Here is a 16,879-nt window from a genome sequence, read left to right on the forward strand (position 1 = left end):
GCTTAGCAAGTCGAGGCAGATTTTGTGAAATTCTGTATGCTGGTTTTTGTGGATACAAACATATTGGTGTTTAATATTTAATGAGACCATTTGTTCCATGTGATTTTTGTGTGCTCTGCCTTTGAGTTCTTGGGAGGAGTATCAGATGTCCTGATCAGTCCCAGAAACCTATGTCAGTTATAATTTCTTTGAACAGAAGTGCAGCGTCACTGTGTCCGGAGATGTCCATCAGTAATAAACTGATATATTGGACCCCTGTTTTTGATGAACGTCTCAAACTACAAAACCTTTTCTTTTTAAAGTGGTGCCTGTTACGGTTTTCTTTCCCAGAAAATGTATTTTAAGGTTGTGTTATTAGTCTCATGCCTTGTGTATGTGCCAGCAAGTATAAGGCTCTGTGAAGCTCACTGTAAATACTGAAATGCTGCTCACTTTTTCTTTTTCTTTTTTTTTCTCTCCTTCCTCCCTCCCCAGGAGAAGCTGGCCAAGAGTATCCATTACCTCATCAGCAAAGAGGACCAGGTCAGGACTCAGATTACTGAGCTTGAGGTGCTCATCAATAAGACTGAGGTGAGAGAGCTGACTCATGCTGCTGTATCTCTCACATCCTTTGATGTTACTGTATGCTCTGCAGACTTTTTTTTTTTTTTTCATCAGTTGTAGTCAGAGGCAAAAGACCTGATTTGATTTAGTTTAACTTGGACTTGAAAGACCTGGAATTGGGTTATGGTTATTGCATCATCTGAGGTTCTTTGACCGTCAAAGTGCACACAAAATGTCCATATCAACAATTCCGACTTTATCATCTTCTGCAAAATCCCTGGACGGTGTTAAATCTATAAGGAGCAGAAGGTGGCTACATGGTGCAGTGGTTGACTCACTCACTTACTTACTTGTTAAAGATGCTGGGAGGAGAGGAGAACAAATTTGGATCCTGGATAAATTGGCAAAGTTGCATCAGGAAGGCCATGTGGTGTAAAATCTGTGCCAAGTCAAACATGTAGATCTGGCCACTGTGGTGACCCAATGAGGAAGCAGCTGAAAGAATCTGTAACTCAGGATGGAATAAAAGGGCCGGTTATCACTATACTGCTTTTTATCACATTTATGAAGGTATTATGAACTTTGTTCACACTTTTAGCATTCCTCTAATCAGTTTGTGCCAATAAAGCTGCTCCTCCTTCTTGAGGAGAAGGAGCAGCTTTATTCTGTCTAAACCTTTTTGAATCTAGTCAAATTGATAATGAGATGGTGCAAAACAAATGCATCTGTTAATTCCCGTTGATAGCTGCAGAAAAGAAATTTTAATACGGCTCAGTAGAAAGCAGCCTGAGTCGAACCGTTACAGTCTTTGTAAGAGTAAGCAGCATCATTGAACAAGCAGTATGCAAACCACACAAACAAGGAAACGCAGGATTTGGTTCCCTCACGCAAGTCGGGGTTTTTAGTGTCTCAGCTGGTTCCTCTTTTACTTTGATGTTGGTCATAGATGGCGAGCGCTCAACATACCCACGCTTTCAGTTTTGTAAAGGGCACTGGGTGTGTGAGCAATAGGTGATTGTTATGCTTTTAATTTTTCATTTTGCAATTGATGCTTCTGTCTCATTGAGTATAAATGGGAGTGACTTTTTTTTGTTGTTCAAAACTAAACAGAGGCCTTAATTCATTCATGTTTGCTACTTATGTGTCGAACAATGGCTTAGATGAGATGAGTTTAAAATGTTGAATGTCTGCAGCTGAATTACAATAAAATGAAATGCGTACCGTCAAGGTTCATTCAACAGTCTCGAGTGGAAAAAGTGAGGAATCGATGCCCACTGCTTTGTTTTAAATGATCATAGTGGCAATGACTTGCACTCTGGCTGGCTTAAAGAAATGTCTGCTTATTGCATCTAATGAATACTGTTAGTTTAAGATGATGAGAAACTTGTCTTTTTCTTAAAGGAAAATGGCCAGTTAGCAGAGCGTCAAGCCAACGAGCACTTTGAGCGTCTGTTTGAGACTCTGCAAGAGAGAAAATCTGAGATGCTGAGGTCAATCGAGCAGTCTCGTAACCGTCGCATGGAGCAGCTCAGAGGCCAGGTGAGACTTTGATTTCTCTATCTCATGCGTCATATTTGCATGAAGTCCATAATAAGTACTTTGAACTTTTCTAGATGTTTAAAAACTAGCCTGACTTCTCAAGATGCTGTCACAATTGTAACAAACACTTATAACTGACTTATAAATGGTATTGCCCAGGTGGAAGAGTACCAAGGTATGCTGGAGAACAGTGGGTTGGTGGGCTATGCTCAGGAGGTGCTGAAGGAAACCGATCAATCCTGTTTTGTGCAGACTGCGAAGCAGCTGCATGTCAGGTATGCAAATTGGTGAGATATACATCTATATTTCATCTGTAGAGAGATTCACATCCCTCAGCAGGTGCACATGGAAAGGTTCAGAAACCAGAAAACTATAATCTTCACTACAGTCATCTGTTTAAAATGATAACATTTAGGATAAAAGTACAATAATAGAAATGATTGATAATGTAACAAAGCTTAGAGATGCAAATGGTGAGCAGTAAAAGCTGCCCGTATATAATCATCTGTATTATTCGTGAGGAAAGCTGCACTTTTGTGAAGGAATAGTTGAGCAGTGCACTTAAAGCAAATATGAGCTACAGAATTATGACGTTAAATACTGTCAAAGTGACAATTTATGAATAAAGTAACCAAGTATACATTCATTTTAAAAAATGAAGCTAAATATGATTGTTAGGGCTGTCCAACGATTACAATATTGAGTCGCATGACTGTGCATAGTTAATTAATCGCAAAAACTACAAATAACTTTAGCCTTTAGAGTTTGAAATCTGAACTGAATCATTAGTTTTTATTATTCTCTGGATGCCATAAGCAGGATTTTGTCTATGTTAGATTTGGTTTATTTTTGTGCTGCATTCAATCAGATTAAATGTTTGACTAAAATGTGTCACAAAGCCACGTGTTACTGAACCACAGGTTACCAAACTCAAGGACAGTTTAAAGAAGACTTGTGCCACAGTGCCAAGTCAGTGCTGTGTATCTCAGTATCCTCTCCTTTAAGCTCACTAATTGATCTCCTTGAGCAGCTTTTGTAAGCTAGAACCTTTTTCTCTTACAGTCATGATAGGATTGTTTGTCCAGTTTACTCTTGACAAAGATTCAGCCTTTAATCCTTCATTGTGCTTATGAGAGACTGTATTAAAAATAGCCAGATGACCCCAGAGTACAGGACTGATTGAAAATACATTAGGGCAATGGAGGCACTCTGTCTGCTGTGAATAGTGTTGCTGTTTTGTGTCCTTACAGAAGTCTATAATTAAAAATCTTACCTTAATGATGAGGGTTTTTTATTTTATTTTTTTTATTATTATTATGTTTTAGGATCCAGAAAGCCACAGAGTCTCTGAGGACCTTTCACCCTGCAGCTGACCCCTGCTTTGATGAGTTTGTCCTGGACACATCCAGAGAAGAAATGCTGCTTAAAGAGATGTGCTTTGGTGGAGGTAAATGATTTCAGAGTAAAGGCAACACTTGGGTTGGCAGAAATGTCATTTATTGAATCATTTCTGACTTAAACCCTGTTTCAGTTGACTTTGATGCACTAAAAGGTGAATCTGTTTACAGGATGGTTTGCAAATATTGTTTTCAGGGGTTTGGTGTGCTCAGTCAAACTCATTTCTGGAAAAACTGTGGTAAACAGCGAGCTTCTTTATCGTGCTCAGCTGGAAAAAGTGATCCCATCAGTTCATGAAAGAAAACATGGTGACATTTATGCTTCTATTCATCTGTGAGCATGAAGACCGGCTTTGTTTGTGGCTCGTCCAGATCATGACAAAATGTGGCAATATGATGTAGAGCCCTGCTGTTGTATTTCCTTACAAATCAAGTTGGTTAAAACTTGAATAAGTTATTTTTTGTTGTTGCATGCAGAGCCATTCAAACTGTGCTATGCTAAGAGGTCAGAGGTCATTTGTAGGCAACTAAAATGAGAGCCGTGACTACACAGATTGTGGATGTTGGTGGTTTGTTCTGGTCTGCTGATTTATAAAGGCGTTTACTCTGTCAGAAAGCTGCTCAGGTAGAAGTTTCCCAGGGCTGAGAATATATATGCTTTCTTCAACCTGCATTATTCTGACCTATTTCAGGTTTGTCTTCCCACAGCCTCAAAATAATGAGCAAACAGTAAGTCATAGCAGACTGATCTCAAAGCAAGACCATAAAGCGGTCAAACAAAAAATGTCTTAAATATCTGATCAAGGTACGTAACTGTTCATTATCTAACAAGCTATGTGTACTTAACCTCTCTATATTGATTTGACAGATTTGTTTTTAAATCTGTTCACCCGTTTTGAGACTCAAAGGTCTGTGAAGGAGTGACCTGGATTATTTAAAGTGCATCCAGGTTATTGTGCAGGTTGCAAAAATGTCCTGCTAAGGAACTGCAAGTCATCACAAGCTCACTGAAAGGCCGGTCAGAGGCAACGCTAGAACCTTAAAAGATGATGCTCTTTGACATTTATCTGACACACAATATGTGAAGAAAAACTGGAGAAGCTACTCCGGCCTCAACTGCTACATCGAATTGCACTCCAAACTCAAATTCTGGTTCAACCCCATACGTTTCAGTCAGTCGTCCTAATTTATACAATTTACATCAGTATATCCAGAGATTTGAAAAAGCAAAGGGGACATCTTTGGCTTCAATGCCTCCCTCGAACTGTCACTAAAACTGAAGGAATGGAAAAGTGACACGGGAGTCACCTAGGAACCCAGTCTCCTGTTTATAAGAAGGCCCAGCTCCAGGCATTTGGCTCCAATCATAGACATGCCCAGGGAGACTAGTTGTATAATTGAAACAGCCTGTGTATCTGAGCAGTAAATGGTTAATAGACTGGTACTTGTATAACACTGTTTTACTCGTACTGAAGACTAGAAGCACTGCAAACTTGCATTCTTTCGAATGACCTCTGGTTGGGCAGAAAAAGTACTTCATACGCTGCAGGAAGGAGCGCTTTCACAGATCATTCATCCCAACAGCAGTTACTCTATAACTCCTCAATCACAATGTCATAAGTCACTGGACATTGTGGAGATCCACAGTCACCACTTCATGCATAATGGACCTTCTATGTGTCTGGACATGTGCAGGTATATTTAGTGTGTAAGTGTGGGTACATGTCTGTACTTATACATATCAAATCACTTTTATTGTCACATCACATGTGCAGGTACATTGGTACAGCACGTGAGTGAAATTCTTGTGTGCGAGCTTCACAAGCAACAGAGTTGTGCAAAATACAATAATGTAAACAAGCAAAATACAAGAATGGCTACATCTGAAACTAATAAATATATGTACAATATATAATAGTATATGCATTTCTGGATGTGTATACTAAATATTTTTTCTACGTGTGTGTGTGTGTACACATATTTTACAAATTAAATAGAGTAAACAATAAATAAAATATATAAAATAAAATATACAGAGTGAGACATGTGCAAAACAGTGGCATTACTGTACAATATCTATGACTTCCATAGGAATAGTAGTGGTAGAATAGTTAACTTTATAGTTTGTCTTGCATATTTCCACAACCATATCCATAATCACATACTGGATGGTGTGGGTGTGTGTGGTGCATTATCTTACTTATTTTATATTTATTGGTATTTTATTTGTATGTTCCTTCTATCTATACCTGAGCTGAGTTAATGCAAAAATTTCCCCACTGTGGGATCAATAAAGTCTTGTCTTATACCTGATTTCTCAGAAACATACTTAATAGTTTTTGTATGCATATAATCATCTCTGGTTCTGTCAACTTTACAACTAGCCACATTTTATTTATTTAAAAGGAGAGAAAAAAAAGCAGCCATCAAAGTGCTCAGACTGCACAGACCAATAGCTGTCGTCATGGTAGCCAGCTCAGACGTTGTCTGACTTTCCTTAATAATCAAATTGGAGTTCAACACAGCCATGTTGTGACTCATGCTTTGACATTTGGCTCTGTTTGGGAGAGGCTCATTCCTCATGTGCTTTACTTTCTTTAATCTAACTTGACAACTTAATACGTATTAGTGACTGAGAGAAGGGTGTATTGATATTCTCCACCGCATATAGTGATGGTTAGTTGTGACAGGACTTTCAGTCATAGTTATGCAGTGACACTTGATTGGTGTTTGAGGCCATCCTGAAAACTGATAGCAGTTATTTGACAAGCTGCTTCGGTGGCAGTAAAGGCTTTAGCTCTGTCAGATGTTCTTTCAGACAAAGCGCTAGATGGTAAATATCGAGGGATTGAATGTTGATATTTATAGACAGCACTGAGGTCTCTCGGTGCTGTTCAGTGAAACGGCAACCGAACATTATTATTTAGTGCAACTAAATAGCTGGCATTTGTTCCAGTGGCCGTTGGTGACATGAATTTGTGATTATGGGCTTTTGTTACTGCACTGAAGAGCAGCCCCGCTCGGTTTGTTGAAAATCAGTGATGTGAGACGTCTCAAAGGCTACCGCTGGCTCGGTGTAGACACTGAAGGAAAATGGTCTGTTTTTCTGTGACTCACGAAGAACGGTTGGATAACGATCTAGTTATTATCTCCTCTATAATCTGATTACAGGCCATCTTTAATTTACTGTGGTTAAAAACGATGGATACATAAAAATGTGTAGGAAAAGCTTTCTGTACAAAGGCCACAAGAGCAGAGAGCTGTGGATTCTGTTTTTTACAGGAGTAAAGGGGGGGAAGGTAATGCTGCTGGAAAACCTTTTTCTTTTTGAATAGTCAATGAAGCTGTTTAAAGACTTAAGCGAGTTTATATTTTTAAAGAAGTTACTTGCTTAGTCCTCGGCTTGATTTAAAAACGTCCTTTAAATTTCAGATTTGACTTTCTTTGTATAAAGTGTTGCCTGTGTAGCAGTGATGCATTTTCTTTTTTAGAAAAGTGCTGCATGCAGCAGTTTGGCGGCAGCCTTTTAATCTAAAGGCCTGCAGGAGCCAGCTTAGTCCAAGCCTATGAGATAATAAGCTGTGAGTGCGCCTGTATACTGCAGTAATTACATTTAAGGAGGTTTAAAAATGACTGCATTATTGGTGGATCCTCTCCTTCATCCTTGTACTGTACTTGACTGCGTTTTTAAAAACTTGAGACTGACAAGTGTTTTTTGTTCAGTGCTTGTGTCTTGTCCATGTTTTCTAGTGCACTCGTCATCCTTTGGATAACGATGCGTTTGTGCTCACTCCTTTTAACCCAGCTATGGCCATACTGTGGCGTATGAACCCCCCCAAAGGGAAAAAAGCTCTGCTTAAGAGGATGTGAAAGACTGCTTTGTCTCAAGTGTAAATGCCCGTTTGTGGTCAGCTTCAAACTGGAGTTTCTGCTAAACATCAGACTATGATCAGAGGTCTCAACATTTCATGTCTCTTAAAGGATGTTTTTCATGTCAAAGCTTAAAGATTTTGAAGTGGGAGCTGTTGAAAGTCCAGTGCAGGGAGCAGGGGAATGATAAAGAATATGAGTCGGAGCAGCTCCCTGCAGTGTAAGCTGTAATGTACATGATCAATAGTGTTTCTTCCGAATCACTGAACGAGGGCTTCCTGCTGAGTCGGATGGCTGACTGCCCCGTTTGGTCCTCACTTGTTTGAACAGGTGAAAACATAAAATTTTATTTGTCAGGGTATTGATTTTTTTTTTAAAAAAAAAAAGAAAAAAAGAGGGCCTGTGGTGGTTACTCTTTACTTTCCCTAGTTAATGCTAATCTACATTAAGAATGCTTAATACATTGTGCTTTAAGATTACACAAGCTCATAAAGGAGAGCTGCCTGGGAGAAGTAAATTGGGGACTCGGGATTAGCAAAGTGACTTTGAAAGCTTAACAGCAGTGGTGACACTGGTCAGTGAGGGGGATCTACTATTGTGGGGAAAAGATGACAAAAATGGGAAGGATTGAAAACTAGAAGGGGGAAAAATATAACCAAAGGGATGAGGGGAACTCTCACTGGGAGGATGATGGAAGTATACAGAGAAATGCTTTGATCTTGGAGAGGAGCTGTGACCTACATGGATGCAGTAATTTGATTGTTTCTGGAGGAAATAAATTAGCTGAGGAGTGTAACTGAGGGAATCCTTCAAGGGGTTTGTCCTCTAGCATAAGCCAGAGGCAGTATATATGTAGGTGAATGTAAAGCCATGGAGAGATGGGTTAACAACACAAGCAGGAAATTGAAATGACTGTTGAGAAAATGGATGGGGGAAAAACAAAGTGCAGTAAGGGAAAGAAGCTGAGTTGGGTGTAAGTGCATTTCCTGGCTGTGAGTCTGGGAAAAACTCTTAAGCTTCATTATGCAAGATAGTCCATTGTCCTGAGTGGATAGTCTTGATCCCGACAAAGCTAATCTTAGCTATACTTGCATTGCTTCATTTGCTTAAGCCCAAGCTATGTAGCTGAAATGCAGGGCTCAGCGTGATTAGAATGAAAGTAATTTGGCTGCTATTGCTGTGTATTTTTATTTTCTTAAATTCATATGCGTCTTTCATCTCTTTAGGTGACTGTAAGTTGCTGTTATCTAAATAAAATTGAATGGTCTGTTGTCTTGCAAATCCTAAATCTTCCAGAACTACGGTCTGCCATGTGAGATTTGTTTTTAAATTTGGACAAAACAAGCTCTTCCCCAGATTTGTCATTGTTTTGAAAATCTTCATAACAGATGTTAAATGCTATATTTTACAGGCTTTCCTGGTTGCAGTTTGTTTACTTGTTGTTTGGCCTTAGTTGTTGTTTCACCTGATTATACTGACTGGTTCCTTTGCTCTATTCTTTACACTTTCTTCCTCTTCTCCAGTTCCAGACCCACCTCTGATTGACCTGTCCAATAGCAGAGTCTATAATGAGGCCTCAATCTGCTGGAGGCTCTCTGATGACCACCTACCTACTGATCACCACATGCTTGAGTACCGCAGGTGAGTGCAAGCATGACTTTGGGAGTAGAGGGATGTGTAGCGCCACGGATGAGTTGCAGATACTTGAAGGAGAAATATAATTTTTCTCCAGACTTGGAGGCCCAGGCCAGTCCCCATCCCAGGAAGATGGTGAGGACAATGGTGTCTGGAGGGCCACAGACAGAGTGTACGGCCCCAGCACCGTGGTGTGTGACCTGGAGCCTGACAGTCTGTACTCCTTCAGAGTACGAAGCTGCAGGAACTCCATGTTCAGCCCCTACAGTCCTGAGGTCACCTTCCACACGCCACCTGCACCCGGTAAGCCTGAGACGCATGATTTATTCCAATTAGTTAAAAATTAGTTGCATTTCCCCTTCAATCCTGTGTTGGTTCTTCTGCTGGAGACGGAAGAGTAAAAGCGTTAAAGAATGTGGTGACTTACTCAATTCAAGCTGTTGTTTGTTGTTGATGCTGAGCTCATTAATGACTTGCCACGCTGACTACTGGAGGACCAACCCCTGTTATTGGGCCTCTTTCTGGCAGCAGCTAAGCTTTTTCTATCCCCTCTAGTTCTCAAAGCACGTCTGTGCTGAATGCTGTGCTCGACTTTAGGGAGATTATAAAATGATGGATGCTCCACTGTTTTTAAAACATTTTTGAATTTCCTTACAGCATGCAGGATGGAGGTAATGAAGCAGAGTGGTGCAGTTTATCACCATAGTAATGGCTTTTGTTTCAGATTGCTGAAACCAATATAGCTTTTGTCTGTGTGCGTGGGAGTGGATGGCATGTCAGCTTGGAGAAGAAACCTGCAGTTGCATCTGTTGCTGGCATTCTTAAGCTTTCCTCAAAGATGCAAGGTGGAATTCATTAAAAAGGATTATCATTTCCAGCCATCTGCTGGGCTTGAATTCAAATGGAGCCTTCCCAGTAAGGGACTGTATCACTTTGATTTACATCCTGCTTGGAAGGTGTTAGTCTCCTCACTTTGGGCTGTTTTCTCTGGGTGTATGCTATAATTTCAGGAGGTTTGCAGAGCCTTTTTTGTAATGAGTCATCCTTAAAATCTGATAATCTCCAGGCTCCACCACTCCGTCATGCCAGGAGCCTGTATCAAAATCAGCTGTAAACATGTTGCATCCCCCTGTGATCTGATAGGCCTGCGTTTTGATTTGCGGATAAGTGTTGTTATTTGTGGGGTTTTGTTGTGCGATCGGAGCGTCCACATTCCTGTGCTGTCTGGTTCGTGTGAGTCTGAATGGATGGACTCTGTGTGCGTCAGTAATGAGGTGGAATTTCAAGCAAGGGAGGCAAAAATGCAAAAGACAAAACCTACACCCTTGTAGCTCCTGCAAGGAGCTGTTTATGATGTAACAGCTTCAGTTTAAGACAGCCTGATGTTCCTATGAGATGCTAACACTCTGCCCCCAGCCAAGCAGGTGACTGACATGTCAAACATTGACATGTCAGTCACCTGCTTGGCTTAAACTTGGCTTGGCTTAAACTTTGCCTGTTCTAAGTGCTCATAAGTTGATATTTACATGAATTTGATTTAAAATGATTATTAAAAAATGGTTACCTGGAAACTAATTTCAAGCTGCATAAATTGTATGAGCTATCGTTTCTTTAAAGATTTAATAAATGGATGGTAGCATCCATGTTTTATTAGGAATTTTGAATAATGCTTCCATCCAGTGTTGTTCCTATTTGCCCCCTGGCTGTGGCAAGAAAAATGCAGACGGGCCTGTCGGACATCTAGCTTCAGGAGCAAAAGCATAAAATATCTGTAAACCAATGACATGATTGTTGTTCTTAGCAAACCTGACTTGTCAGTATTTTTTACCTGGTTACTCATCAGTGTTGCATCATATTTTTAAAGAAGGATGAGCCATTGACACCAGTTACAGAACCTGTTTATTAATAAAAATTTACTTATGTTGATTTATGATTCAACTGTTTAGTGAGATCAGGGAAACCTTAGACCCACTGATACCCAGATCGATAACAAACATAATAATTGGTCATTGATTGGAAGTAGTAGAAATAAGTTTTTACATTTTTACTTAACTGAGTTTTCTAATTAAATCGACTTGGGGAAAAATAAGAAATCCAGTCTGAGACATGGGTTCTTGCACCTGCCTTATGTATCGAGGGAGTTGCAGCTGTTATGTTCTGCAATATTTCCTCCGTATCTTCCACTAAAACTGTACTTAATGAGGACAGCACAAACTGTTTCTTTAGAAATGGTATGGACAAGCACAAAGCATATTGGCCCTTTTTTTCCCCCCCCCCCCCCTCCCCATTATGGGGTGCTGCATTCTTTAGGGCTGGAAGAACAGATGGTGGTTTCAGAATCTGGGTTAGAGAAGGTGTGTGTGTGTGTGTGGGGGGGGGGGGGGGGGGAGGATTTGTACTAATGGTTAAAGATGACCATTTATGTCAGACAAATTCCTCAAACCCCCCCCCCCCCCCCCACAGCCTTATACTTCTGCATGATGTCACATTCATTGTTGACGTTACAGTACAAATAGTTGCTGAGGACTTGTAATACCGCAGTCAAATTTAACAGATGGTCTCCTGATGCTTCTGACTCATGCATCCAATGTCTGGAGGGAAAAGTCACCCTGTGTCACTGTGTATGTGGAATCAGTAGTTCAAATAATGTCAGATGTAAATATCTGATATCGTGTGTGTGTGTGTGTGTGTGTGTGTAATGGATGTATAGTCTACAGACTGTCTTTAGTTTTTAACCCCTCAGCCATTAAAGGCTATGGTATTGCAGTCGGTGGATGGGTGGGAAACATGGACACTCAGGTTTGTGAATGCGATAACTTGAAAATGAAGCGACACAGAACCTTTTATAAGTTGATACCGTGGGCATTGCTATTGCAAGTCTTGGACAAATCTGCATCTCAGTGAACTTGAGGCTAAGGTCAGATGTTTAGAATCTGAAAGTTTAGTGAATGCGATAACTAGACAAGGATTTCACCTAGGGGTTTGAACTTTTGGTGTATAACCCTTTAGTGGAATTTCTTGGATGTCAGGGTGCACAGAGAATATTGAATTCTTTATATAAAATCTAAAGAATGGAAACAGCTCAGGTCACTTTGCATACATATTTCAACATCAGCGATACAAAGTTTATCATACTTGAAAATGGGAATCTACCAGCTTGTGTGCAATATTTGAAACAAATGCAAAGCTAAATAAGACTGCATAAAACTCCTGTCTCGTTGTCTTTTCACACGTTGGGTTAGCTTATACAAACATGATCATCATGCCCTAGTTGTTTAAAGGACTTCCCTAGACGCATGCTAATTAACTAGGTTTTCCCCAGTGTAGGCCTCAGATTGGAGAGAATGGCTGAGTGAACCGGCATAATCATGTTAGCTTGTATGTATCCTGGTGCATGGTAATCATGGCCTTTGGCCTTCAGACTATTTATAGAATACATTTGCAGCCAGATGAGAAATATAGGACATGGTTTCATTAGACTTCTCTGTCATGGTGTTATGATGATGGTGGTACTTGTAGTTCTTTATGTACATTTTAAGATTGTATTATAGCACCCTCTTGTGTCAGTCTTTGTCACTTACCCAGTAACAGAATAGAGAAAATATTCCCTTTTATGTGAGCTAAATGCTCAATAAGGACTCTTCTTCTGAAACTGGGTCTGTTTGTCCCATTCATATTTCTGATTTCCATGTACTCCTCTTTGTTCACCCTTTTTATGTCCCGCTTATCTAATTCTTCTATTCTGTCTTTTTGCATGCAGTGTTTGGTTTCCTGTTCAGTGACAAGTGTGGATTCAGCACGGAGAGGCTCATTCTAAATAAGAGACGGGATACTGTGGAGAGCGTAGCCGGCATGGCCTTCCTGCTCGCAGCCGAACGTGTGCAGACAGGCAGCTACATTGGACTAGATTACATAATTGGGGACACGGGCATCTCTCAGGGAAGGTATGCAAAACACAAACAACCAACACTGGGACCTTGATACAAAAATCTCACTGAGCAGTAGATTTTGTTTCGTCAGTGCAAAGTAGGTTTAATTGCAAAATCTTCTGCCAGTTCCCAGGTTTGGTACAAATGAGCCCATTAGTGAATGAATGGGCAAACTGGTCATCATAACCTCCTCTTTCTGAGGTGAAAAAATTGCATTTTTATTTTTTTTGCAGACATTACTGGGCCTTTAAGGTGGAACCATACTCCTACATGGTTAAAGTTGGCGTGGCCTCCGACACAAAGCTGATTGAATGGTTTCACAATCCGAGAGATACAAGCAGCCCAAGGTATGTGCAGCCATATCCCCCCCCCCCCCCCCCCCCCCTTATGTTTCTATAATCTATAGGCATGTGGTCTACAGGTGACAAATCTAACCATAACAAATGCAGTATAGCGCCAAGTGTATTTGAGCCATACCTAATCCTGTGACGCAAGAGAACCAGTATAAACTCTTAAAGAGCTTATTGAGACGAAGCTTGGCCTTTTCAGCAAATTAGCCCATGTAAAGGAGAACATTACATAATGCAAATAAATTTGACTTCTATGGTAATTATGTGACGCATGCAAATTGATAAGGACCAGGCAGTGTTCAGACAATGCTTAGATGTTTCCTCCAGATCAGTTGCCTGAAATTCATAAGTTCATCTAATAAAGTTCTGCATAAACTTTCCAAGTGCAAAACAAATCTTTACCGGTACCTTCCTTTTACCAGGTATGACCACGACAGCGGGCACGACAGCGGCAGTGAAGATGCATGCTATGAGCTCTCCCAGCCCTTCACCCTCGTCACCTTGGGCATGGGCAAACTCATCATCCCGAAGTCTTCTTCAACGTCTAGCTCTTCCACAGCAAACGCACAGTCAGCTGACCCCGGCAGCCGCATCCTTCCTATGCCCCAGCGCTTGGGCATATGCCTTGATTATGACGCGTGCCGAGTGTATTTTTACGACGCCGACACTATGAGGTGCCTTTACGAGAGGCAGGTGGATTGTTCGGGAACAATGTATCCGGCTTTTGGCCTCATGGGCAGCGGCAAGGTTCAGCTGGAAGAGTTCCTAGCCAGTAAGAGACTGGCCTTCTAAGGAGTGCATTAAGCCTGGAATCCATTTCATCTTTAGTGTGTTCTGGGAAGAACAGGTTTTATTGACAGGGTGATGGAATACAATTCAGACCATTTTTGAAGGTCAAATCAGGCAGATGTGATTAGGGCACTTGGTCCTAATGTGGAAACGGGATCCCTGCCAGGGACTGGCCCCTCCCCCCCCCCCCTCCCCCCCTCCCTTGGCATGTATAATGTATTACCCACACGAAGATAATTACGCTGAGTATCAGTGTCTGCATACAGAGGTCTTCGGTAGTCCGTATAGATGTAAAAGGTCTTCTCCATATACCAAAGTCTCTGGATCTGGTAATTGTATTGGACCTGGTTTTATGATGAACTGCTCAAACTGAGTCTTTTAACATTAAACGCCTTCGATCTTCCTTTCCTTATTTATTTTTTTCTTTTTTCAGGTTTCGGTTTAAATAGTGTTTGTTTCAATTAGTGGGTGGTTTGTATTTGCTTGTTTTCTGTAACCATTTACGTTAAGGTAGCAGCATAGGTGTAGATATATTAGTGGACCTGAGAGCCTGGTAGCTAACTGAAGCTAGCGCCTTTGTGCCTTTTTTTTTTTTTTTTTTGAAATGGATGAATTAGTTCTCTCTAGCAACCAGATGTTGACATTAAATACTGGATGTGAGGATTTGGTGTCGGTACAGTTGGATCAGACACTGGCCTCGTAGATATTAGAACTTATTTACTCTTTGTCACAAACGCTACTCCTCCTCACACTTATGTTTAGCTGTTTTTGCACAATAAAATGAGTCTTGCACAATAAATTTTAGTCTTCACAGCTGGATCACTACTTAGCGTAAACGTTGCCGATATACAGCTATCAGTACACTCTCACAGCTACCTTCACTAACAGATATAAACCCTGGAGTATTTACTGTGATTTGAGACTTTTTGTGTTTCCTGTTTTGTTTTGTTTTTTTGTTTTTTTTTGCTTTCACTTCTGTTGCACAGCACAATTTGACTTTAAACACCATAAAACTGTCAAGGTATCAGAACACCAGGTGCTTACTGTTTGACAGCTGCAAAGTCACAAATGGCTCTTCACCACTGATGCAGTGCCAGTTCTACTTTGGTGCTTTTGAGAACCAGCATAAGCTTTGACATGTTTGATGCAAATGTTGCATGGCATTACATAAAAGTTGGGTCTTTTTTTTCAGCCTACATCTGTGAATCACCTAACTTTCTTGCAGTAGTGCCTTTTGTAGCCACTTACTATGAATCCAAACTTGGGGCTAGCTTTTAGGACCCAGTAGTGCTGTCTAATTCAAAGGCATGGAGCTAGTTGTAGACTAGGCACTGCTTTGGTGGAAATAAAGCATATTAGCCAAAGCTTTTTTTTGGTTCTGGTGCTGACTTGATTGCAACCCACATCTTTGTGGCCTCACAGCCTTTAGTTTCAGAAAAAAAAAAAAAAAGACCTAGCTCTTCAGGTTCTTACAAAAAGTGCTATCACAAATTGCACTGTTTAGTAGCTATGCTGTGTAGCATGTGTCGCTATCAGATGCCAGAGTGGCTGATTGGTTTTTGTTTTTTTCAAAGAGCACACTAGACTGTTCAATAGGAAACCACATTTGTTTTTTGTATACACGCATACTGTATGTGGTTGCACCTGGGTTTGCTTGTACATGTGTATATATATTTTGATTTCTGGAGGGTTAGGGTCGTCGGTGTGTGTGCGTTTTCTCAGGTTTCTGGCCTCGATTGAGGCTCAATGCTACCTACCTCTGTCCATCAGGCCTGGAAAACCTTAACTACTGTACCTTTCCTTACAGAAACTAGTTTGATTTGATTTACAGCTGTCCACCTAACAGTGCAGTATCTGCCTTCTTTCATGTCACGTAATAAGCTGATTGCTTGTGTTTGCTTTTTAATTCCATGTACAGTTTAATCAAGAGTATATTATTTTGGGTGAAATTAAGTACACAAATGTTCATATAATCGGTTGGTGTTTTGCTTGTAGATCACTTTTGATGGAAATTACTGTAAGCAGATGTTACCTGGTTCAGTTGCCTTTTTTGGGAGACATTCTTGTTTTGGGTCTTAAAAACATGAAATTTGCTCTTAATTTTATCTGGATAGAAATTTTTAGTCTCAAGGTGAAATATTTAATTTCTCTTATGGTGCAAAGTTTTATATATATATAATTTTTTTTTTAAATTCCCCCCCTTAAATGTTTGTTTTTCACTTGAGTCCTCAACATCTTTGTAAAACACTTCTATGCATTTATGAATTGGCAGTGCAGCTTTTGTTTTATTTCCATCACAGAATGTATTCTTAATCACAGAACAAACTGAATGTCTTCAGGTTCTTAATTTTTCCTGAGTATGTAGTTGTTCCACTTGAGGGTCACAGCACACTCATGTAGTTTATAGCATCCTGATACAAGACCTGTAATCGCAATACCACAGCTGACTCTACATTAAACTGCATCCTAAATAAGATTTTTTTTTTTTTTTTGTTTTGTTTTTTTTTTGTTCTTTTTTGCTTACAAATTTAGAACCAAATATTTTTGAAGGCTGGCTCTCAATCTAATTCCAAGCTAGCACTTTAAAAATCTGTAGCATGTCAGCAAATGTTTGGCTCTGCAGGTAGGGGTGTGTGTGTGTGTGTGTGTGTGTGTGTATAATGGGTGTGCAATATTATTGGGCTGCAGAACTGAAGAGAACACTAAAATTTGCACTGCTAACATTTTCTAGGTTTTGTTGTTTTAAGAAATTGGGCTTTAGCTTGATGCAAAGTAAATGTTGAAACTTTCTTTTGTAAGTGCAACACTGAGATTTTCTATCCTGTAT

The 16,879-nt window shown here is 40.2% G+C and overlaps 1 protein-coding gene across 6 annotated transcripts in view; it reads left to right on the forward strand.

The window, feature by feature from the left end:
• trim36 (tripartite motif containing 36) overlaps nt 1-14,055 on the forward strand; it is a 29,617-nt gene extending 15,562 nt beyond the window's left edge. For all 6 annotated transcript variants that reach the window (XM_085368396.1, XM_085368394.1, XM_085368392.1 and 3 more), the window contains 9 exons: nt 475-570; nt 1,945-2,082; nt 2,242-2,357; nt 3,408-3,529; nt 8,873-8,990; nt 9,082-9,287; nt 12,745-12,928; nt 13,147-13,260; nt 13,686-14,055. In XM_085368396.1, coding sequence (XP_085224522.1) covers nt 475-570; nt 1,945-2,082; nt 2,242-2,357; nt 3,408-3,529; nt 8,873-8,990; nt 9,082-9,287; nt 12,745-12,928; nt 13,147-13,260; nt 13,686-14,055 — 1,464 coding nt within the window. The remainder of the gene's footprint in view (nt 1-474; nt 571-1,944; nt 2,083-2,241; nt 2,358-3,407; nt 3,530-8,872; nt 8,991-9,081; nt 9,288-12,744; nt 12,929-13,146; nt 13,261-13,685) is intronic.
• Nucleotides 14,056-16,879: the final 2,824 nt, after the last annotated feature.

The sequence above is a fragment of the Diplotaxodon limnothrissa genome, linkage group LG12, assembly GCF_057381915.1.
Source record: "Diplotaxodon limnothrissa isolate DT_005_m linkage group LG12, D_limnothrissa_male_GT1.1, whole genome shotgun sequence".
Lineage (NCBI taxonomy): Eukaryota > Metazoa > Chordata > Actinopteri > Cichliformes > Cichlidae > Diplotaxodon > Diplotaxodon limnothrissa.